Here is a 24,798-nt window from a genome sequence, read left to right on the forward strand (position 1 = left end):
AGCAAGTGAATTAAAAAAAGAATATTTAGTCTTGCACCAGAAAAAGAAGTCTTTAAAGCGTCCCTCTTAAAACACTTTGTGCTCTCTTAAGCAATTACATATTAATTCCAATTTATCTAATGGAACAATTAAATGAAATGTTTGTTTTAACAGAGAAATACTGTAAATACATCAGTAAACTAAATTATCACCTTATAAACACTATCCATGGTTCTGATTGCTATGGAGCTGTGTTGACAGCCTAAAGTCATAAACTAGACATACAGCAAAACATCAAAGAAATATACACTTGGGTAGCTTGTGGTTCTAAGCCTGTAATCCAGTACTTGTAATACAACAGACACTCTAACACACTTAAAGTATCTGGTATTACAATCATATTTTTAGCACAGTTTCCCTTTAAGGGAATTACAGGCTAAGAATCACAATTTATATTTTTCTATTCTTTTACTTTCAACTTTTCTGCTTAGAGCATCCTTAAGTTTCATAAGTGTCTCTTGTAAATGGCATATGGTTAGATAATCTCTTACTTTTAAATGAAACTGACTTCACTTACATTAACACAAGTACTAAAATATTTGGGTTTATTTCTCCATTTAAGTTTGTTGCTTTCTATTTCTCGAACATATGTTCTATGTTTCTCTTTCCCTTTCTTACTCTCTTTAAGATTGTTTTTATTTTTTTCATTCCATAATTTCCCATTTTAAGATTGGAAATTTTATACTCTTTCTGTTCATTTAGTAGCTACCCCTGACACACAAATGCATAGAAGTCTACCTCTGATCAATATTTTTACCCATCTTATATTAACTTTGATTCCAAACACCATCCTTCCAATTTATACTGGAGCAGTTATTGCTGTTGTTTATTTTAACTATAATGTAATTAGATTCAGTAATTTAATAAACAAACTTCATGAAACACTATTTTTATTATTTTTAGTCTTTTTTCCTTTAGATTTATTCATATTATTTTATCAATCCTTTAATTTTTTCTTTTTTGAGGATCTGTTGGGAACATAGTTACCCTGAAAAGTACTTTTCACTGGGTATAGAATTTTAGGGTGACAGTGATTCTCTTCTATTATTATGAAGATATTATATTACTCCATTGAATCCTGATTTTTCATTATTGCTTTTTGATAATTCTCCTGCATCACTGTCTTTCCTTTGAAAGGACACTGCCTTTACTCTTTGACTAGTTTTAAGATGTCCCCTTGCCTTTGGTGTCCTTCAGCTTCAATGTAATGTGTGTGAGTTTCTTTAAATTTATCCTGAATTTAAACATTTCTATTTTTAATCAGTTCTGGGAAATTTTCAGCCATTATTGGATACTTCCTCTACCCCATTCTTGCTTCCTTCTCATTCTGTAATTCTCATAGGATATATGCTAGACTTTTTCCTACCTTCCCTGACTCTTTTCTTTCATATTTTCCATTTCCTTACTCCTCTGTATTACATTCTGATTAATATTTTATATCAACTTCACAATTCATAATTCATTTTTCAGCAATAGCTAATCTGAAACTAAAGCTGATCTATTGAAGCTTTAATTTCAGTTATTTTATATTTCTACATTTATTTGGTTCTTTCTCAACTCTGTTTGGACTTTTCTTTAGTTGTTTGCTCTTGATCCATGTATTCAGTCTCTTTTGTTCCTTTAAGCATTTGCTAATTCCAATATAGGAAGTTTTGGGGGGTGTGATTTACTGTCTGTTGTTGCTGGGGTTCTTGGCTTTCATGCTTTGTTTCTTTTTGCTTTTGGAATTCTGATATGATGAGAAATTTATAAGAATTTCTGTTAGGTCTGATTTGAAAGTGGATTCCTCTAAAGATGATTTGTGTTTGCTTCTGCCAAACATCTTGGACCATTACAATCTAGAACAACTCTTGCCTTGCAGTTTTTCTAATGACCCAGATAGTATGCATTCAGAGTATAAATCCTTTAAAATGCTGGCTTCTGTTTGTGAACTGTCACAAAATATTTTCTCCCTCTCCATTCAGTATCGTATTTGCAGGTGCTTGGAAGGCACATGTAAGAGAAGTCATTTTATTCCACCCTTTTTCTGCGAGTCTAATTCTTCTCCATTCTGACTTTATTAGGAACCCTCTTGCTAAACATCCCACTTTGGGTCAGCAATGGGCTTTGTCCTCCATATACGATGCCTTTGACTCAACTTTACCAGGTTCAGCAACTATCTTCAAGATGAAAGTTGGTTTCAGTACTTTGCTTACTTCTCTGCATTCCTGCTTTCACCTAATTTTTGCCTTTAAGAGTTTCTTATTAGTTTGCTATTTCCTCAATGCATGTGTTTTGCCATTCTGAAAAGAAAGAGACGGTTTGTTTTTGTTTGTGTGTTTGCTTTTTCTTAAAGCAAATAGGACAAGTCACTAGAGCAATAATTATATAATCTTCTAGAAAAGTACTTTTTATTTACCACTGTTCTGAAAGCAAGAGGATTCCTGGAATCAAGTAAAAATGATAAGCAGACAGGTTTCTATAAACATTAAGTGAGATCAAGCAGTGTTAGAACCAAATGTCAAGTCACACTATCTAGCAGTAGGACAGAATATTTAAAATTGGGACTTCAAAGTCTGGCGTTTTCCACATTGAACTGTGTTTTTTATGCAATTGTTTCACACTCTGTGTACTATAATATGTATGGTACTTTTAAAGAATTCCTTATGCCCTAGCAATTGAAAAAATATATATATATATATATTCCTCATTTATCAAAAATAAAGCATCCCATTGGTTAAAGTTTAGCATAACAGAGTAGTTCTGGGGAAAATAATAAAATTTAGTCAAACAGCCAGTTAGTACTCGATTCCAAATTCTTGTTTCTAAAACTTAATTAAGTAATTAAATTACACTCGGATAGTATTTTCAAAGTATATGTGTTCTTAGATGATTCATACCCTAGGTGATTTTACGTAGGTGATCATACCCACTGTATTTGATGAATTCATGAAATAAAAATAAAGTGAGGGTAAACATAGGCACCTGGCATTTTATCCAGTGGGACAGTATCTCAACAGCTGGTGCATTCTTTTAAGGCAGGAAAACCCTTCAATCCAAAATATCAAGAAGTAAACATAAAAGCCCAGACAGGTAAATTTAGAAAAACTAAGTGAATTCAAAATATATCATAAATATAACTAGTAGTAAATGTATATAATCACAGTCAACTGTTTTTCTCACTTTAAAGTGATTTTTTCCAGATAGTAGCCCAAATTTCTAATCTTACATAAGGCTACTGAGTGTCTTTGCTAAACTCATCCTAAAACAATACTCAGCTATGTTTGGCAGAATCAAGGACCTTTAACAATGAATTTGCTTTACAAACTATGAGAAAAACACAATGCCGCACACTTGTGAATCATTTCAAAAGTATAGCATTTCATATGTTATTTTTGTAATGATGTTTTGAGTCATTGAATGTACTGTTATTATCAATGATAATAATAAACCCGATAGTAACAATGAAAGAAATATTACAACCTAGCCAATTTCATGGTAACTAGATGACTTACTTTCCATACTTATTTGAAATTATTCTCATAAGGGGAATTTAGATGGCATTGTTTAGAAAGAAAAGAGAGAATGAATTTAAGTAGCAAAATTTTTCACCCACAGAAACAGTACCATCACAGAAAGTGCTGTGGTATGTCCTGTTTCTATGGTGAAGATTTTATAATATTTGCTTTTTATGATAAGAGTTATAAGTGGGGTTCTATGTTGTTTGTTCAGCCTATTATGCAGATGGTGCTTGATTAAAATCTATTTTAAACTACAGCGATTACTGCAAGATAGTGTGCATTAAACAGCTCTCCCAGCTCCATTACAGGCTGTGGGACTACGGCAGTTTATTTTAAATGTGCTCACAGACATTTCTAAGTTCTCCAGGGACATTTCAATATCAGTGATTCTCTTTCCTTGAGAGTCTTAACTCCTGTACTCTGTATTCTTAAGAAGCATTACCTAAGCAACACCATTAACACATGCTTTTTTAAAGTGAAAAATTATTGTTTTCTTGTGATAAATAAGTTAAATACATCACTGTAATTAAGCAATAAGACAGGAGAGGAGGTGTATTACTAGAAGCCTAAGGACACCTCCAGGGGTTTTAGAAATAAATGTATGTTTATGAGTGAGTTACATAAAGCCCACGTACCTGTATAAAGCTTATGTGAGAGTAATATATTTTATGTATTTGTATATGTGTTTATATTCTCATTAATGCTTTAATTGAATGTGAAATAAGTCTGTGGGTGATCAGGATTACAGTTTGGGCCTCAACTCAGCAATGTTCTTAGTTGCTGTGATTTTCATACAACTTTTATATGTGTTCCAAATGTCCTTCACCTTGTAATTCTAAGCCTTTGCCCAGTGCTACAGAAAAAGAAAGGAGTGATGATCCACTGTGTGTAAGACACCCTAGTGATGCTGTGAGGATGGAAAGGTTCACGGGACCTGGTCCTTACTTTCAATGTGCTTGTCATCGTGGGGAATGGATATTTCTGCATTACATGGTTTCTTCTCTATTGTAAAGATTATGATGTTGGAATTAAATTTAACTCTCTAGTCTTAGAACCCTAGTAACTTTAAAAATATTGTGCTCTAGAACAATGCCCAGTACACAATGCCACACTGTCCAGTACAGTAGCCACCAGTCATGTATGATTATGTACATTTAAACCCAACTAATTAAAATTAAATAGATAAAAAATTCAGCGGCATTAGCCAAATGTGCTCTATAGCCACATGTGGCCAGTGGCTACTCTTTCAAACAGTGCAGAGAACATTTCCATCTTTCCAGAAAATTCTATGAGACAGTGATGCTCTAAACTTTATAAGTCAGGTCCTCTTAGAAAATTAGGTCATGAAATTATAAATTTTCATCCATCTAAGAAAGAATTCAGGATCCAGACAATACTCAAAATCAAGGTCCAGACATATTACAAATCCATTTAGCTAATTTTTCCACCACAATCATATGCATCATCACTGTGTTCATTCCAAATAGTCGGTGGTCAAAAAAGCCAGATATCTTTTATTATGCAATCTGTTACTGGCATGTAAGTGGATCCAAATTACAGCGACATTTCTTTCTTCAGGGAGGCTTTGCATATGAACAACAACCATGTATTTTTCAAATATGTAATGAGACTACCTCTAGAAAGCAGGCCTTACACAAATCCACTTTAAATAGGCCTTAAAAAATCTAAAAAGAGCAGCTTATTCCTATACCCTACCAAACACAAGAAAAATTTAAAATAAGACCCCCATAGATCAGGAGGGAATGCCCAGTGGTCAAGTGGCAGACAGCCCATGTATAGCACCGCCCATGCCCTTCAATACATCAGACACCAAACCACAACGGGAAGTTTTCCATGATAGTGTGTCCTAACATGGAAGCAAAGATATCGTACAAACCAAGAGGTCTTTATACAAGGAACATTGAGCAATATAATAAACGAGTCCCTTCAAAGCATATTTTATTTTTTTAAAAAAATAGAGATCTTTCATATGTAGTTTTCGCTTTTTCCTCCTACATCAGCCTTTCATGAAAGGCAGGGCATTATCTTAAATCATACTTCATTTCAATGAGGGCAATTCTAGAAGTGGTCAGAATATTATGATCCAAAAATATAGTTTTAGTAATCTTGTTTGATTACAGAAGGAAAGACTGTGAATCTTGAGAAATGAGTATTTTATGTGTATCCTTTAGATTGTTCCTCTCTGATAGGCCAGTTTTCTTGCATGACAGATAATTCAGAGATTCACATGAGTCCTTAAAAGGAAGGCATATCAATATGGTCTTGCTTTCAGACACAGCAAAGACAAAGCTGATGTAATATTATGAGACTGGCTGCTAGTCTGGCCGGAATGAGAGATAATACCAGCTTCACAGGGTAGTGCCTCTCAGGTACTCCATCAGAGACACACTTGAAACTCCAGAGCGATGCTCCATGACATATAAATGGTATCTCCTGAGCCTTGGGAATGTGGAGGCAGAAGTCATGAAATGCTTTGCTCTGCTAAATGAAACTGAGATTGAGCAAGACTGTGTCTGGCTAACCCTACAGGAGAAGCCAAGAATATCGGAAAAGCCTCCAAAAAATGAATTGAATCAACTGGTTGCACGGAATTATTTAGTTTCCTATAAGGTTGCTTACATTGCCTCTGAATGATCATTTGTGGTTTTCATACATTTGATACCTAGAGCTTCTTACTGGCAATTACATGTTCTCCTGCTCCCTCATGTCATCCCTAGAAAGTAGGGTCACGTTGTCTTCTACTACAAGACAGTAACTGCCCTCCTTTCTATTACTGCTGGGCATCACACATCCAATAGATGTACAACTTGCACCATACTGTCCAAATACCTACCTAAAAAAGAAAGAAGCATGAAGATCCACAGTTCAAACACGATTTTGGACAATGGAGGAGGGAAGTTTTAAATAATGTGGAGAAATCTTTTAATAATCACATTCACATTGCCTCATAGGAAACTTATCTCTATGAATGACATTTGATTATTTTCCAAAAAGATTGCTATAATCTGCAAGTACGGAGATTTCAATGTGTCAGATCATTATGTTTTTAATTAAAATTTAAAATGAGTCCAGGTAAATGTTCCATATGAATAAGCATTCATTTCCTTATACTTTTCTCTTTGTTTCTAAATATCTCCTATCCTTGATGAAATATGATCTCCAATATTATGATCACTGCATTTTTAGTTTTCTTCATTATAGACTTTCTTGACTCCTTTTTATTTTTCTTCTTAATATTTTATTATTGTGAATATAGGAATGACCGTGTTTACAAAACTTAGAACTTTTAAATATATAAAGAAGAAAATCCTAAAGACTCAGCCTTTAACCCAGAGAAATTACTATTAACATGTCAAATACTTGTAAAAAATCTATCCATGTTTTCTTCTTTCCACATATTTGCTTATTGTCCTAAAATACTCAGGTAAATTAGTGAGGCTTGAGATGCTATAACACAAACCAACTATGCTTTGATTCATTCATTCTTTGAATTGTATTATTATTTTGTTATTATTTTTATTACTATTAGAACAAATGATAAGCATTTACTGTGTGTTGGGAACCATGATAAGTGCTAGTCATCAAAACCAGATGTGGTCGTGCGTGCCCTCATGGTGCTTACACTATAGGACTGAAGACCTAACTACATAAATTATTATATAATTACAAATTTGAAGGGAAATGGAAGCCTTAGAAGAGAGGGCACTCACCGTGAAAAATCAAGTCAGAGGAGTCGAAGAAGTCCATTGGATTTAGCAACGTGGCCCTTGGTGACCTTATTGAGAGCTTAATGATGGAAGGCACACGGAAGTGAGTTGCAGAGGCTGCATACATTCAGCGGGGATAACCACTTGGAGGAGTTTGGTTGTGAAGAGAAGAAAGATATGGCTATAGGTAGCCTTGGGGCTCAGGGAAAGTTAGCTTGTTAGTTTTTTTTTTTTTTTTTTTTTTAATTAAATTTATTGGGGTGACAATTGTTAGTAAAATTACATAGATTTCAGGTGTACAATTCTGTATTACATCATCTATAAATCCCATTGTGTGTTCATCACCCAGAGTCAGTTCTCTTTCCATCACCATATATTCGATCCCCCTTACCCTCATCTCCCACCCCCCACCCCCCACCCCCCTTACCCTCTGGCAACCGCCAAACCATTGTCTGTGTCTATGAGTTTCTGTTTCTCATTTGTTTGTCTTGTTCTTTTGTTGCTTGTTAGTTTTGTCTCTTAAGTATTTAAATGCCAGTTGGAGGAGTAGAGGTAAGGATGTGACTGAGGCCCTTATTTCCTAGGCGTTCTGATTTAACCCTTGTAAAGACAACCTGGATATCAGGATAGTCTTTAAAAGTTTCCCAGGTGATTCTAATTGCAGCCATATTGAGAATCACTGTTATAGGTAATAGTTGCCTACATGTTTTATTTAGAGCTATTATACTAGTTTGCCCACTATCAACTCAGTCCCAACATGCTTGTCCACTGACAGATTTACGTTGGGACCAACCATTTCACAGCCTCACCTCTCAGATCTATCTATCGGGGGGAGTCATCTTCTAGTGTTAATCTACGTTAGCTTGTCAGCTCAGTTCAGAGCATCCTGTCTCCATGGAGTTTGATCTGATTCAGTAGTCAGCTGTAAATGATAATCTTTCAAAAAAGACAAAGAATCCCCTTATCTTTTTTTCCTCTCTCTTTTTGGTTCTTGGGCATATCTTTTAAACTGTGACCATATGGCATCACAAACGTGTATTAAGGTCATTTCTTTCTATTCATTCAGTGAATTTTTTTGAAGTTTCTACCACATCATAGTTAACATTTGAATAGCATTTAAAGTTTTTAAAAATCATATAATATCACATATACCATCTCAGTAATCACAAAATGACACTGTAACTGGTTTGCAGAACAAATGAAGGAGGCCCAGAGAAGTTACGTAATTTGCCCAAGATTACACAACTAAAAATAGTAAAGGAGGGCATGAGTCTAGATCCTCTGACATCATATCCAATGGCCTCTCAGGATTTCATGCTTCCCCTCCAACAGTAGCTGTTATTTTACACAAATTACTCTGCCTAGCAATTTATCTGAATAAATTATACATTACATTATGTTTGCAGAGAAGAAAGAAGCAACAGCAACCACAACAATAGAAGGTGAGGGTGCAGAATTTCCCATGATAATGGTGGTTCTATCAGGAGATAATGTATGTGGGCCTTTATATTGGTGGGAGAGGCGTGTGGAAAGAGGATTTCTTCAGACAGCACTACTTGATATTCATGTGGAGACATATAATTTTAGAGCTAGAAAGAAATACTAGCAAAAATTTTATAGAGATAGATGAAGTCACCTCACGTATAATTAGTTAATATCAGTTATTATTCAAATGCATATGTCTTAAATACATTGTGTGTTTTTTCATTTGCATCAGAATAATAGTTAAAATTATCCAAATAGTCATACTCGAGAATAATGGGAGAAAATAGAATCTATTTTTAAATTGAATGTAAAGCTGTTCTAGAAATATCTAGATTTTAGGATCTAGTTTCCAGGAATTTTTTTGCCAATATGGGAGCCACTAGCTACATGTAGCTATTTAAATTTGAAGCAATTAAAATTAAATAAAATGTAAACTGTTGTTTTCATGTTAGCTGCATTTCACATGCTCACTGGTTACATGTGGCTCGTGGCTACCATCCTAGAACTGTACAGATTATTGAACTTTACCATCATGTATAGCGCTCCATTGGACAGCACGGATCCAGGGTCCAGATTATGCCATTCTCTATACCATGAGCATTGCTGGGTTTTCCCAGAAGCATTCTGTGGACCTAAGTGCAACATCAAAAGCCATTCAACTTTATTTATTGGACATGTTGCCCACCATGGTTTAAAAAACGCTAATTGAAATAAGTCACACAGAAAAAGTCCAAAACCATATGACCTCACTCATACTTGGGATATAAAAACGAAAGCAACAAAGAAACAAGGAAACAAATAAACAAACAAAAACTCATAGACACAGACACTAGTTTAGTGGTTACCAGAGTGTAGGGGGTGGGGCGAGGAGAGAGGAGATGGTAGAAGAATATGGTGATGGAAGGAGAACTGGCTCTGTGTGATGAACACAAAATGTGATATATAGATGATGTATTATAGAAATGTACACTTGAAACCTGTATAATTTTACTAACCACTGTCACCCCAATAAATTTCATTTTAAAATAATTGGGAAGAAAAGGATAAACTTCCCGGAAAAAAGCAAGTTAGATTGTTCATACAGTAGGGTTACTGCTAAAGGAATTTGCAGCTGTCACAGTGACAATGCTGCTTGACATTCAGCTTCCCAAATGAGAAAACCAAAAAGTAAAGAGAGTTAAGGGATAATATTTAATAGTGTAATAATATTATAAGGAGTTAATGATATTATTTGAAAGCTATGTAAGTTAGACAGAAGAGGGATGAATTTGACAACTATGTGAAATGTGAAGTTTTATCTGAAAACCAGCAACCACAGCAAAACCAAGTGTCCCGTTGGAATGTCTGTGTTTGTGTGATGTGTATGGATGAGTGTATCTGTGTAAGTCTCAAAGGAGAACAACAATATGATTTTTCCCCAAATTTTCTTAGTTCATATATAATTCCGATTTTATTTTTATTTCAGATCAATGGCGGAGAGAAGCGGCCTGCCTCTGACATGGGGAAAAAACCGAAAACCCCTAAAAAGAAGAAGAAGAAGGACCCCAATGAGCCCCAGAAGCCTGTGTCTGCCTATGCGTTGTTCTTTCGTGATACTCAGGCCGCCATCAAGGGCCAAAATCCAAATGCTACCTTCGGTGAAGTCTCTAAAATTGTGGCTTCAATGTGGGATGGTTTAGGAGAAGAACAAAAACAGGTAAGAAAAGATGCAAAATGGAGTTGGAATCACCATGATTTGATTGTTTACACTGTAAAGAAATGACTTGTGAGGACTTTGGGTGCATTCTTCAAATATTGGAACTAAAGCTGAGAATGAACCCCATCAGAACCAGGCTTCAAGAGACTGTCAGAGAATTGTATACCCCTTTATTGCTCCTCTATAAATAGCATGGTAGTTCTTTTGTTTCAGAGATTGTATACGTAGTTACTTTTGGAAGGACTTTTACATATCCCAGCCAGGATTACATCATGCCTTAATGTTGGCAATGTAATCATAAAGGCTAAAAAAATACTAAAAGTATTTTGAAAACTGTCCACACCTCTCTTCAGCACTTACTATTTACTCTTTTGTCACCAAAACCCTCTTTGCTCTTCGCTAAATGAACCTCAAATTTAAGGATTTCTGCCCTTAGCCATTCCCTAAAGACTACCAGGCTGTTATTCAATCCCACACACACCATATTCTGCGCTGTGTTAAATGAGACCAGATGCCTGCTTATTTCCTTCTCTTGCTGATTACCGTGATGTGACAGGACCATTCTTAGGGACAGCCACACATGACACTTTTGCATCTCAGCCCAAACGGGCTTAAGGAGACCAGAATGTCTTACGGAGGATGGAGAGAGAGCAAGAATTCAGTACGAAGATCTTTCTAAACCAGGGACTAGATTGCCACTGTCACCATCTAGAATTTCATTGTCACAAAGAGCAAGTTACATAAGTATTATCATTAATGTATCATTGAAATGATTATGTAGATGTAACTTTAGCTGCAGCAGAATACTGAATTACATTAATGATGTATTAGTTTCATATTTGAAACTTTTACCTCTCCTTATCAGGCCCAGGGCAGTATGTAAAGAACAGAAAATCTCAAACTATATACATCCAGAAGTACCTGTAGGTTTGAATATAGATAAACATCTATAATGTATAGAGTGTTTTATACTTTTAAGAACACTTTCACATGATTTATCTCATTTGTTCTGCTCAATACTTGTAGCTACTGCTATCCAAATTTTGCAGATTATGAAATGGGACCAGATAGTTAAATTCATTTGCTTATTCATTCAACAAATATTTGTTGAGCCTTTACTGTGTGCCTCAGGCACTGTTCTAGACACTGGGGATATAGCAGAAAACAAGACAAGAGTCCCCATTATGTTGAATGATCTGTCTAAGATTACATGGCTGGTACAGAGAATTACTATGATTAGAACTTACCATTCAACTTACATTTCATTTCTCACAGAACTCTACAAAATCAATTATAGTTGTAATGATAAAAACCAGTTGCTAAAGAAACATGGAACCTGCCCACCCCCTTCTTTCCAACCCCCTTTTTCTGTAAGCCAAAGCTGTCTTTGACAATTAGAAATCTCTATGTGTCTTTATTTCGCCCTTTTCAAGATTGCCAGCCCCAGGAAATGGCTTCCTAGGAAAGCACAGGCCCACCACGTGGAGCACTATGTCACAAGTCATCTTCATGGATGCAAAACCTGTCCCTGAAACCTTCTCTGAGCACTCAATTAAATAGCCACCTCACCATTAAGAGAGGAGTTGATACTGTGTTTTGTGATTCTGTTGAAAACCTAACATACCATAGTTGTTTCAGGATTTTTGAACGGGTTTCAATCCTAACTCAGATCAATTTGCTCTCATAGACCCAAACCTGAGGTGTGGTTCCCAACTGAGGTTGGCCATTCAGAGTGAAACTGGACAGTGACATCATTCCTCCACCCAGTAGAGCATTGCTGAATGCAAAACTCAGGGCACACCAGGAATCCCAACCCCACCCCTCTTCTCTGGATTTTGTGACTGTGATGCCTCCCTGCTTGACCCATGGTGTCATACTCCAGGGCATACCTCTCTGCCTGGATAATCGCTGTGTGTATTCTTAGATAGGCACCAGGCTTCGATGCTATCAACTCTCTTGCTCTGTGAGATGCGATTTCCCAGAGATGTCCAGAAAGTGACTGCATCCTTCGGGTTTGTGTGCAGCAACTCCTGCTCATCAGAGGACATACACAGTTCCCGTCTGCATCTCAGCCTCTCTCCCCCAACCCATACTGAGCAGCTGAGCTGGGAGCGTTGTTCCAAGCCTCACCTGTGCTCCCTTAGCTTCTATGTCAAAAGTTTTATTGCAAGAAGCATCACTTGCCTGTACTACTAGCCATCTGACTTTTCCTTACTTATCTTCCTGACCCCAGGTACCTTTTCCTAATTATTTCCCACATTCACTAGAGGAACTCACGTGGTTTGAAGAACAGTGGTTTTAAAGGGTGGAGGTCTACAAAGGCCTTCCCTAGCCCATGGTTGGTCCTCTACAATATCAACATAAAAAGTCAGTACTTGAACCCATGTTTATGGTGGAAAAGTATGATGTTCTTATGATGAATTTAGGTAGTTCCTCAAGGCAGCAAATATAAATCTGCAGGCTCTTCCTACTAATTCTATTATAATAAGGCCTTTTATTTTTATGATAGCCAGAGGGGAACATAAAGATAATATTCCACATTCTTTCTTTTTATTTTGCCATATAAGGTATTTACAGACCTAAAGAATATGAGATTCACTATTCTCAATTGTCTTGTTAAAAAGGGTATTATTCCCATTTTCCCACTCTGTCTTTCAGAGTTGGGGCTGAGTCTTTCTCATGGAGATATGATCACAACTGTGATGTAATATTTAAGATTTTTTTAATTGCATATATGCAATGACAAAATGTTTTCCTCTTTGTCTTCTGAATTATATTCCCAGTTTAATAAGTAACTTGTAATGAGTCTACCTATGGGCTCTCTCTTAATGAAAATAGTTGGGGGTTTTCTAGAGAATTTGCTTCATAAAGGATGAAGTTCTATAGTAGTTGACCCTCCAGAACTCATTGGGTATTATAAAGCAATTTCATAATCAAAATCCATTTGTTAAAAAAAAAAAAAAGTATGGTTTATGACACACATAGGACGCAGCTCCATCCCAGGGACAAGCAGACAGCAGGTCCAACGTATGACATCAGATGCTGTGCTTACCCAAGGGAGCGCATTGCATGGGAGGAGCTCCGCTCTGCGGCCACGCGGCCGTCCTTCTCGAATTGCCCGCAAGAACTGCCCGCAAAGGGAGCATGCCCGCCTGGAGTGCACATTTGGGCACCAAGAGAATTTCAGCAAAATATCCCAAAGTGTTATTATGGAGTCTTACCACCTGTTCTTTCCTTTTATGTTGACTCATTGTGCCAACATAAGGAATTATCTGTCTCAAACTTAAATTAATTGTATTTTATTCTCATTTAATATTCAAATTGGGGTACACACATACTGCTATGTATTTTTAAAGGAATGGTGCTAGAGCAGATTAGAGGCAGACCACGAAACTTCAAAATTTAGGGCAAATGTGCGTGTTACAGAACAGCCGCACGTGATGCAATTGGCACTGTGGGCGCAGCTGGTTTGAGTCGAAGGCTAGGGTTTCATGCATCACAATTGTTCAAAACTCCTGTTGTCATAACAGCCCACAATTACGAACAGCTACAAAGATAAACACAAACTGGGAAACATGGACAAAATTATTGATGACTTATTGAGGGCTCCAAAAATTACAATATTATTTAAGGAAAAGTAGCTATTAGTGAGATTACAATCGGATGTTTTCTTACCAGCCAGAGGTAACATGACTAATACAGCTGCTGTATGTTTATATCACGTGGTTCCTCATTGTGGAGTATAGGTGAGAATAAGAAGTCACTGCAGAAGGGCAGATCTTTATTTTCAGAATCTATGGTGTGTGAGAAACTATATGTACTTTGGTTTCTGTGAAGACTCTCTCAAAGAAGAACAATCAAAAGGAAGCTGCAGGAAGCGATAAAAATCCTCCAGGAACACAAAGCCTCCCTTATGCATCATTCCTATCAAAGCCACTGAACAAACTTCACATATCAGAGATCTCTCCATTTTAATACTTTGGGAAATGGTGCTGAATCTGGAATTGTGTTTGGGATTCCAACCGGAGGTTTTAACTGCTAATGAATCGTAAGACAATGGAGAGCCCATTTCAGAAGCATACTAAGTTGTTTAAAAGGCACCAGATGGAGAAAAGGAAATAAAACATAAGTATCGTTGTCATGTTGGTCTTTTCTACTTATCTTTCACTGACTAGAACCTACAGAGAGAGAAAAATAACGTAACAATATCACGCCCTTTATATTAGTACTCCTCGGAGGTTCAGTAATCCTCAACACCTTTTTTATGAGGTTCCAGCTAAATTTCCTGTCTATCCCCAGTATTTCTGAATTCTCTGATTCTGGTCATCGAAGCTAGGATCTGGGTCCACAGTGACAATAGAGAACAAATCCAGCCCTACTGAATTACAGACTGTGTCCAGCTTTAAAGCAGAAGGGATTGATCCAAATAGCTATCAAGGGTCTTGGGTCCTTTCTAGCCACGGAAAGTCAGCTCTTAAGTGGAAAAGGAAAGTCACCTTAAATCAGAACCAGATGTAAATTACTAAATGAACCTTAAGTTTCTAATTGGAGACACAGTTGGGCTGTAATACGTTTAGCAAATTACAAACAAAATGTTCTTGTTTACATTTCATTAAATGGCTTTAAAGCTCCAGCCAAAGAACTAAATAAACATGCTGTTAGGCTAAAAATGGAGTGGAAGGCCTGTTCAGAATTTGGTGTAGTCAGGAGAAACCACAGCCCACGGGGGCCCACAGAGTGTATTTTTGTAAATGCTAGCCATGTTGTGGAGGGAAGAGGAGAGTAGATTTACCTCGAGATCCAAGCCTAATGAGCAGATATCACTTGCAGGGAAAGTGTTTGAATACAGTAACATACGCCTTCTTTCAGGATGCATAATTCATATCCAAGGGTATTAGCCATAGCAGTTGAGCTCAATAGCAACACCTCATTATTTTATCCCTCAGTATTTATTCCTATGTTTGACGCCTCATGAAATTACTGTTAATGTGTTTATATAAGGGGAGATCTGACACAAGTGGGAAGAATGTAATTTCCTACTCATTCTTTCCCGCTGCTGTGTCCTCTTCCCCTGGTAGAAGTGGCAAGTGTAAATAGTTAATTTGCTTCAATTATGAGCCTGTCCTGCTAAATTAGAAGCAGCAGGGATATGAAGAGCCAGAATTATACTTATGAGGCAGCTGACAAATCCTCTGAGCCCACGGAATCAAATCATTTACTCCTCATTGGTGCTCAAACACCCACTACATAAATGCTGCTAGGGTTTTTCTTTTCCTCCGTTAGCTTATGATAAAATTTGGATTTTATGTCAATAATACTTAAGGTTAACTAAGATCCTGTTGCACTATAACATTCACACATATGTTTATCTTGGCTATTTCCTTATAAACAGCATGCATTTTCTGAGTTTTTTTAAAACTAGGAAAAAAGGGTATGTAAAACAGTTGTTCATTTTATAAACTGTAAAATGAAAGAAAAGTTTATATTCATAAAAATTTGAAACTGAGCAATTAGAATGATGTAGGGACAGAATCCCAAAGAGTAGTTTCCAGGCTCTCGGCCTCACATGGAAAGGTGCTGGCTCGAATAGTAGATGGCCATCAGCTGTAACTAGTTAGCCATCAGCTGCAACCGGTTAGCCATTAGCCACTAATATAACTGCCGTGGCTACGCTGGCAAGAGAGTTGGTTGGTTGATTGGCACAGAAGCGGAGGGCGGATTGCGCATCGTGTGGAGCCTGCTTCCTGTGTCTCCAATCCAGCCACCAGTGAGAATATAGTGGTATGAGCCCCCTATTTGTGGTTCTGTTGGTGTTCCTTTTTGGCCTCACTATATCCTGCGTTCTTGAGCAGAGAGCAGGACTAGAGACCCTGCATGACAAATGATAACATAGAATGTTGATCATATTTATTTCTAAAATGCAGGTGTGTATACACATATAATGGTTGGTACATAATAGAGATTACTGCATGCAGAGATAAACACATGTAGTACACATATAGAAATATCCTATGCTCATAAACAGTGGGAGCAGACATTTCACTTGAAAGTTTCCATGATAAAAAAAAAATTATAAATTAAAAAAATAAAATTAGAATAAAAAAAAAAAGTTTTCCATGACATTGGTAGGGAGACAATTAAACAAAATATTCATTCAAGTCAGTTGTGCTTTATGTATCATTGGTAAAAAATGTTTGAGGTGGTTGTCTTGTATATCTGTGTATCAAATCCTCTATTTCTATTGATGTTTATTTTAATGTAGAAAATGCAATTTAGTACTTTCTCATGAGCATTTATGCTTATACTGACTCACAGAAGGAAAAATCTGAGACTAGGGACCATATCCTCAATCACTAATATTTCCTGAGCACCTACTATGTACCATGCACTGCCCTGTATGCGAGGGCTTCAGCTACAAACAAAAGAGAGCAGGCCCCTGCATTGTATGTCTGAGAGAGGCACCTAGGAAGTTCTCGGCTAGGAGGAGCCATTGGGTAAACAAAAGTGGAACTTTGATCAATTTGATTCACACCATGGTCTGCCATGCTTGCTGTAAGATACTGTGTAAAAAACTACCCAGTCTAGTTTGTGTTTTCTTATCTGTAAAGTGGGACAATCAGTACCATTGCAACATTCTTGTTGGAAGAATTACACAATATATATAAAGTGCTGAACATAAAAAAAATACACCTAACAGAGGCATATTTTTAATGCCTTTTTTAATTCTATATCTTTAGGGCCTCACACCACAGAGGGCACCTATTAGACACTCATTATTTGTAACTGTAATTGGATAACATCACACTTGCCCCAGTCATCCTCATTTAATAAATGAACAAATATATTTTGTACCCATTTTTCAGACAAGGAGCTTCCTTCTGATACCTACCATTCCAGAAAAAATACACACCATTATTGTATAGGCCTTTTAGATGGATTCAGATTGTCCCTGAAAAAAATCAATAAGATTTTTCTCACATTCTATAATATTTTCAGTCCTCTGAATACTACTTTTTATAGTCCTTTGAGTTCTGGAATGTTTAAGAAAATGCTGAGCAAGTTACACAAGATGGAAATTTAACTGCATTTCAGGAACAAGTTCTATATAAAATATAGATGCACTTTCTCTCACAGTTCTAAATAATAACAGCATTGAAAGAAGTTGCAAACATTAATTTCTAAATGATATGGCAGGGAATTGTTAAATTGTTATTCCTTATACCTAACTGTATTTCTAAGCATTTTCTATAAATATGAACTTGTAGTGGGAAAAGAAAACTACATTTGAAGTCAGCCCCCTCCCCCCCACCACCAAAATGTCTTTTCGCTTTTTTTAAATAGTGTTTGAATAGCATCTAGAATTGGAAGACTTATATATTTTTTCTTATTATTACTGTAAAGGCTTGGTTGAAATAAACTATGACTAGAGACTAACTAAGGGCCTGAGCAGAAAAGAAGGAAGGAAGAAGGAATTAAATGGTATTTATAAAAGTTTGCTTTTTTGTATGAATTGAATGGTTTGTTTGGGGAAAGAGCAGAAAGTGAAAGAGTAAAATGACAGATTGTATTAGAATTTTTTTATTTGAGTTTATTATATTCATAGATATTGAACTGCTGATTTCAATTAGGGATTATTAGCTTATAAAAAACATGTGTACATGCTGGTATTTAGAGCATTTCAAAAATGATTCAGTAAATCACTAGATTACACGAACAGGATATGGATTCTGTAGAATTGCTATTTGATGTCTCTCTACGTATGTTTTAGTTTAGCCATTATATATGTTTTAGTTTAACCACTGAGATGCAATCCTTAGATAGGATATGGTAGCTTTCTTAGAATAACAAACCACAGCATATAAGTAAGTTAGGACAGGATAAATTCAAAAGTGTTTGGATGAGCTGGGGAAAATGATAAATGATGTATTATGATTTTTAAATCCCCATCTGGCCAACTTTGCACTTTATTTCAAACAGCTGTAGACCATTTGGAAGCCATTTTGTAGCTCAACTGAGTACTAATATTTACTGTATGAATCACATATCTTTAAAATATTTGTCTTTCCCTGAGAGAGAGACTGTTTCTTTCCCAAACTTAACTTTGACATAAATCAGACCCATCCTCCTTGATCATTGCCATGGGATGCTCATTGCCAAAAGCAGTCAGCATCATCTTTGGTTTCTGCAAGTAGAAGACTTTCTCCATCCATGAATAGAAGCTTTGAAACATTTTTGAGGAACTTTTTACTGGTGATTTTTAAATATCTGTTGTAAAGTAAGAATTTCCTCTATTTCATTTATATGTGGAATTCTTACATATTTTTACCATTCTCTCATGCATTTGAGGTCTCTCTTTAGGCATTTCCAACAAACATAGAGTTTTTAAAAAAGCATCCTTGTAAAATTTAAGAAGGTAACATCAGATAGACATACAGGGTGTATAATATTGGAACCATTAGGTAGTTCTCAAAGGTGGAGGTCCCAAATTACTGTTGGAGAAACTGCCTCAGATTTTAATTCCAATCTGGGCTACCCCTTTAAACACAAAGACAGAAATAGACCTCCTGAAATTACTGCCCTTTGAATCCTCCCTCTGAAAATCTGCAGCTATTAAGGAAAGAGTGGATCCATCAATCCACATAATGTAACGTGATGAGTTTATCCTTTTTTAAAGTGGTATTTAGGCACTTGTAGAATGATCCCACGTAGCCAATCATCGATAGCCAATAGGGAGCCATTTATAGAAAACAGGGCATTCTGAATGCTAGTCAGGCATTCCGTAACAGCATCGATCCCCGAGTAAAACCAGGGGGCACATATTCAGCCTGAAATACATTGTTAGCTACCTTTCTTTTGTGGTTGTTAGTCAACAAATTTGAGGAAAGTTAACACTTAGTGCGATATTAACTCCCGGGAGCTCAACAAAGTGATAGCCCCGTAGTGACACTTGCTGTTCCAGTGGAAACCAAATGCAAGAAAGATGGTAGATACTACAATCAGGCCATCTGGTAACACTGTCTTATCTGCTGCTACTTAGAAAGTGATGCTTTGGGCAATGCTGTGGACCAAAGAGCGTTATATTTACCTTTGGAAGGTAAGCGAACTCCACCGAGTTAACTGCCTGGGGGATCACTTGGAGTAGCATGTTAATAAAAACACAATAGAAGTGCTTGGAGCATACAAATACATACTACCATCAAAGATATACAGTATTTACTAAATATTTGCTTCAGAGTCCTGAATAGGATTACTGTGTGGGAGAAAAATCCTCTTGAAATATTTTTAAGGTATTAAAAGTAAATGTAAACATTGCCAGTTTATAATGTCATTAATTATAAATTATGTCTTAGAGAAGCGGTTGAAGGGAAAGCTAGAAACAGAAATCTCTCAAGAAAAAAACAAATCAATAAAAAGCAGGAGAGCTCGATGTTTCTGACAGTGGCAGAACCAAGGCATATAATATACATGAATCATATTATTCAAAGGCATTTGCTGTATGCTAGCATTTATTTGTTTTCACGGGCGAATTTCCAAAAAAGAATCTGAATTTGACTTTCAATAAAAGGGTCAGTAAATTTAGAATACTCTTGTACTTAAAGCAAAGGATGTATGGGCTTTTACAAAAACATAAACAAAAACCTTTAAGTTTCTTTAGTTTCATATTTAGTAAAGGTGGTGCAATGATTATATGATAATATTGTGTGACTTCTTAATTGCCTTATTATAATTGCCTTTCATTATATCAAAATGCTAAATATAAAAGTCTAGACTGAAGCCCTCCCTAAAAGGGGAGAACAATTAGCACACTCATTTCATAGGGTCTTTTATAATTTGGTTGACAAGGTTAGTCATTTGTTTACCTTAAGTAAAATGTTCTGCTGTAATTAAAATATTCATGAGTAAATAATACTTCTCTCATCTTGAATTTCACAGCTGGGGACAGGGCTCAGCAAGCTACCTTCAGCAGTAGAAACCATAAATTGACCTCTGCTGCCGACGTTGGCAGATAGTTGGTCTTTAGACATAATTTATATTGAACTATTCTGACTAATTCCAAAGCCACTTTTCAGTACTGATCTGTGTCTGTTTTTGAGCTCAGTATTATACAATATTAGCCAAGCCTCATTCCCTGCTGTAAAATTCAAGATGTGGGAAATTTAAAATAGTGGTGTTGATGAAAACACACTTGCATTACACAGTAAATGGTGAAAAAATATTTTATTCTTTAAGACTGATTTTGAAAGATTATCAAAAAAAGACTCTAAAGGCTTGAAAGAATCAACATAATGGTAGCAGACAAACATGTGTGTTCACTTTGCTAATCTTTCATTTTCAACTCTAATGACTCCTTTCTGTTTAACTTATTGATGTGACCTTTAGCATAGCAGCAAGTCATTTTTCAGTACTTTTGCTCAATTTAGAATGATTTTACTTTTATTTTCAAGATGATTCCCTCTGAAAAATGAAAACTTCTGTAAACTGAAATTCATTTTAGAACATTTTTACCTTTTCACAATGAGGTGTCCACAGATCCATGTCATCCAGTGTTTTCGTTGGAAAGGACATGACCAGAGCAGGCTGCAAGGCTTGGCATGCATGCAGCCTTCAGCCATTCAGGGGCCCCATCCCGCTCCCAAATGTATCTTTTACTGCCATTGCCAATTCCTGAGACTTTGAAGAAAGAACTTCAAGGCGGAAAATTTTAAAATAGTGATGAACCTGCCAACTGCATGACCACTCCTTTGATTTACTTATTGAACATAATTGTTTATCTTTGAGTTTCATCTTTGTTTTGATATTTAGCATGGAACATATATACCAGAATTTGAATGTACTGTAGTATCATCTGCCCTTTATATAAATGTGAATGGTTTCTTTACTCCTGTGTGTTTTCCCTGGGAGCCTCCGTCAATACTATCTTTCCAAGCCAACTATGTCCATTCTCAAAGTAAACAGATAAATCCTTTCATATGTTTTATGTAGAATGGGAATCTTACTATTGTTAATCTTCTTCTCATCTAGCCTATTCCCATACTTCTTTTAAAAAATTCTGTTTCAGGGCTGGCCGTTCAGGGGTGGCTGGTTGCCTCTGTTGGTTAGAGCGTCGCGCTGGTAGCACCACGGTTGCCTGTTCGATCCCTGCTTGGGCCACTGTGAGCTGCTCCCCCCCTAAAAAAAAAGAAAGAAAGAAAAAAAAAAAAAACACTCCAAAAAATCTGTTTCAGTAAGAGTCGATCTTCAGGAAGATATTATATTTGTGTGTGTAAGTGTGTGTGTGTGTGTGTGTGTGTGCGCACAACAAGAATACTTACATGCAACTATCATTCTGCATTATACCTCTCTGGAAACAAAAGTAGATGTACTTTCTAATTTAAGATTCTTTGTTGTTACAGGTCTATAAAAAGAAAACGGAGGCTGCAAAAAAGGAGTACCTGAAGCAACTAGCTGCATACAGAGCCAGCCTTGTATCCAAGGTAACATGCAATTGTGTGGTATTGTGACAGATTGTGGCCGTCTTATTGCAGACTATGATGGTCATTTGAAAGCATAAAAGATCACTTTAGCATTTCAGCACAATCTCCTTTGTTGAAAAAAGAAAAAGTAAATCCTAAACAATGTTCTATGTTATGGAAATATTTGCTCATACCTAAAAGACTGAAGCAGTGTCCTCTGGGCCTTATGTGAAATATTATATACCTGTGGATTATTGGTTTTGTGGATTCATCACAGCTCATTCTTAATCCTGAGCCAACTTTCTATTTCTCCATATCCCACTCTTCAATTGCCTCCTCCCCCACACCCTATCCCATTCACCTTGGCTAAGGAGATGCCAACTAGCAAATTCTAGCCTCATTAGAGCATCATTAGGATATAAACCTGCCTCCTTACCTCCCTCCAAAAATTGCATTATGCAGTTGAAAATGAAAACACAATTTTAAAATATGTAATGCTTTAGAGTATCTTAAACACTAGTCCTTTCTGTTGTAAATATTCAAGAGGTGACTGGTCTCAAGTTGTTAAAGATATATTTATCTTTACAGATTTCTCAGGGAGGTAACCTCAGAGAGACAGAGCTGAATGTATAAGCTCTTGACACTATGTCATCTCAAGTCCAAATCTGGCTGTTACTTGGCTCAGTGTGACTTGGAGCTCTGGACTTCATTCCATCCACCCACTAAGAATACTCTCTCTTTTATCCACAAATATCCATTGCCCTTCTAACAACTCCAAAGTAATTATATACACTAGTTTCATAGTGGAAAATATATACTGAATATACTGATGCACAAAAAGAATACAAAAATGCAACTGCATAGGAAATTTCAGTATGCTCGTGGTCTAATGCAACTTTATGTTCCACTGCTAAGGTATGACATGGTGGGAATACTTAATATTTATTATTCAACCTTAAAATTTCTAGCTCTCCTATACTAGCTCATTATGGATCTCCCACTTTCTAATTTATCTAACTCCTTTTAAAGCTATTTATATTTTCTGTAGATACCATCTCACATTTCTGTACATTTATAGAATCCATAGAATGTGTGTAAAATTATAGCAAAAAAAAAAAAAGCTACAAAATATTAGACCCATCCAGCTATTGGGCAATAGTCACATTGCTATTATTCAGATTAATATGCCCAAAATGTGAGGGGGAATTTAAAAAAAAATGAATAAGATTTCATCCAAGATAAATTTCTTTTTGAGCATTTTAAATAGAGTTTTAGTCAAAGCATTTTACATATGAGAAAATCAGTACATAAAGGTTCAATCCCAATACAAAGAGTTCTGGTTAATGCTATGCAGATTGCCAGAATGCCATAATACTGACTAAGCCTTTACTTTCAAACCAAGTGTCTTCAGATTTGCTCTTAGCTGCAACTTTTCTTACTATTCACTCTCAGAGTTGCAACCCTCAGTATACAGCAATTTGTATAAATGCCGCGGATTGCCATTTCTACATTTAAAAAACCAAGCACTTTTTTTATAGCTTACTCTGACGGTTTTCTTCTCTTTGGCAGTAGGAATTTTGCTGGAACTGTTGAATGTCTATTTTTGTACAACTATCTATTGTGTATATACAAACTGAAGAAAAGTTACAAACACCCTCCCCAGGTTAGAAAGATACAATATCCCTCTGATGTTGTACGTGAGTGGATATTTGCAGTATAGCCCTGCATGCACATACAGAAAACTTACCAGCCTACCCTCCCATTATACGTGGAAATGTGTAAAAATCCATTTCTTTTCCATTTTTTTTTTCTTGTGTGTCTGTTCTGACATGTACAGTACTTGGTTTTTCTTTCCTTCCTTCCTTCTTTCCTTCCTTCCTTCCTTCCTTCCTTTCTTTTCTTTCTTTTTTTCTTTCTCTTTCTCTTTTTCACCCACCCCTCATTCCCTTCCCCTTTGGCAACCATCAACTTGTTCCCTTTATCTATGGATCTGTTTCTGTTTTATTTTGTTTTGTTTATGCAATTGTTTTTTTAATCCCACATATAAATGAAATCAAAGAAACCATTTGTTTTCCATTTTAAATTATGACAACAAAAGTAATAACCATTCATATTTACACATACAGTTTTTCTGTTATACTTTTTTCAGTATGTTGTAAACTATTTCCCTATACTCAGAGATCTAAAGGTGCAATCCTAAAATACTGCATGGTGATAATAAGAGTTACAATTTCAGGTAACCACAGTGCACCAGCCAAACTCCAATGTTTCCCATTCACTTGCTCACGTATTCATTCGGTAGACATCCCTAGGTGTTTGTTCTGTGCCAAGCACTGTGTCGGGCTCAGAGGACACAGTGAAGAACAGACAGGCGCATCCCCTGCACTTAGAGCGCTTTCCCTTTCATCCAGGAGACCAATAGTGAAAACAGAAACTAATAAATGACTGAGACCTTCGAGAATCTAAGCATTCTGAAGGACACAAAGCGAGGGATCTGATAGGGTGGACTGCACTGTCCTCTTTGAAGAGGTAACACTGGAGTTGAGCACCAAAGAAGGATGGGAATTTGCAGGACACAGAGCCAATCAGGCAATACCGAAGCAAGTGCAATGACCTGGGGGACAAAAATGTCTCCTTAACTGAGAAGAGGGCAATGTGGCTGGAGCTGAGTGAACCGAGGAAGCATGGTTTGAAATAAAGCTGGGAAGACGGGCAGGGGTCAAATCATGAAGGACTTGCACGACATTGCAAGGAGCTGGGGTTTATTCCCAGTACAAAGGGAAGCCACTGATTGCATTTCAGGAGGGGATGGCGTGATCGGATGTAGGTTTTTAAAAGATCACTTTATGTGAATGAGTTCCTTCAGTCCCCACACCTTCTCCGTCTAAGTTGGCTTG

General features: G+C 36.5%; 1 protein-coding gene across 3 annotated transcripts in view; it reads left to right on the forward strand.

The window, feature by feature from the left end:
* TOX (thymocyte selection associated high mobility group box) overlaps positions 1 to 24,798 on the forward strand; it is a 290,964-nt gene that overhangs the window by 247,219 nt on the left and 18,947 nt on the right. For all 3 annotated transcript variants that reach the window (XM_074318657.1, XM_019756956.2, XM_074318658.1), the window contains 2 exons: positions 10,218 to 10,448; positions 21,842 to 21,922. In XM_074318657.1, coding sequence (XP_074174758.1) covers positions 10,218 to 10,448; positions 21,842 to 21,922 — 312 coding nt within the window. The remainder of the gene's footprint in view (positions 1 to 10,217; positions 10,449 to 21,841; positions 21,923 to 24,798) is intronic.

The sequence above is a fragment of the Rhinolophus sinicus genome, linkage group LG14 (assembly GCF_036562045.2).
Source record: "Rhinolophus sinicus isolate RSC01 linkage group LG14, ASM3656204v1, whole genome shotgun sequence".
NCBI lineage: Eukaryota > Metazoa > Chordata > Mammalia > Chiroptera > Rhinolophidae > Rhinolophus > Rhinolophus sinicus.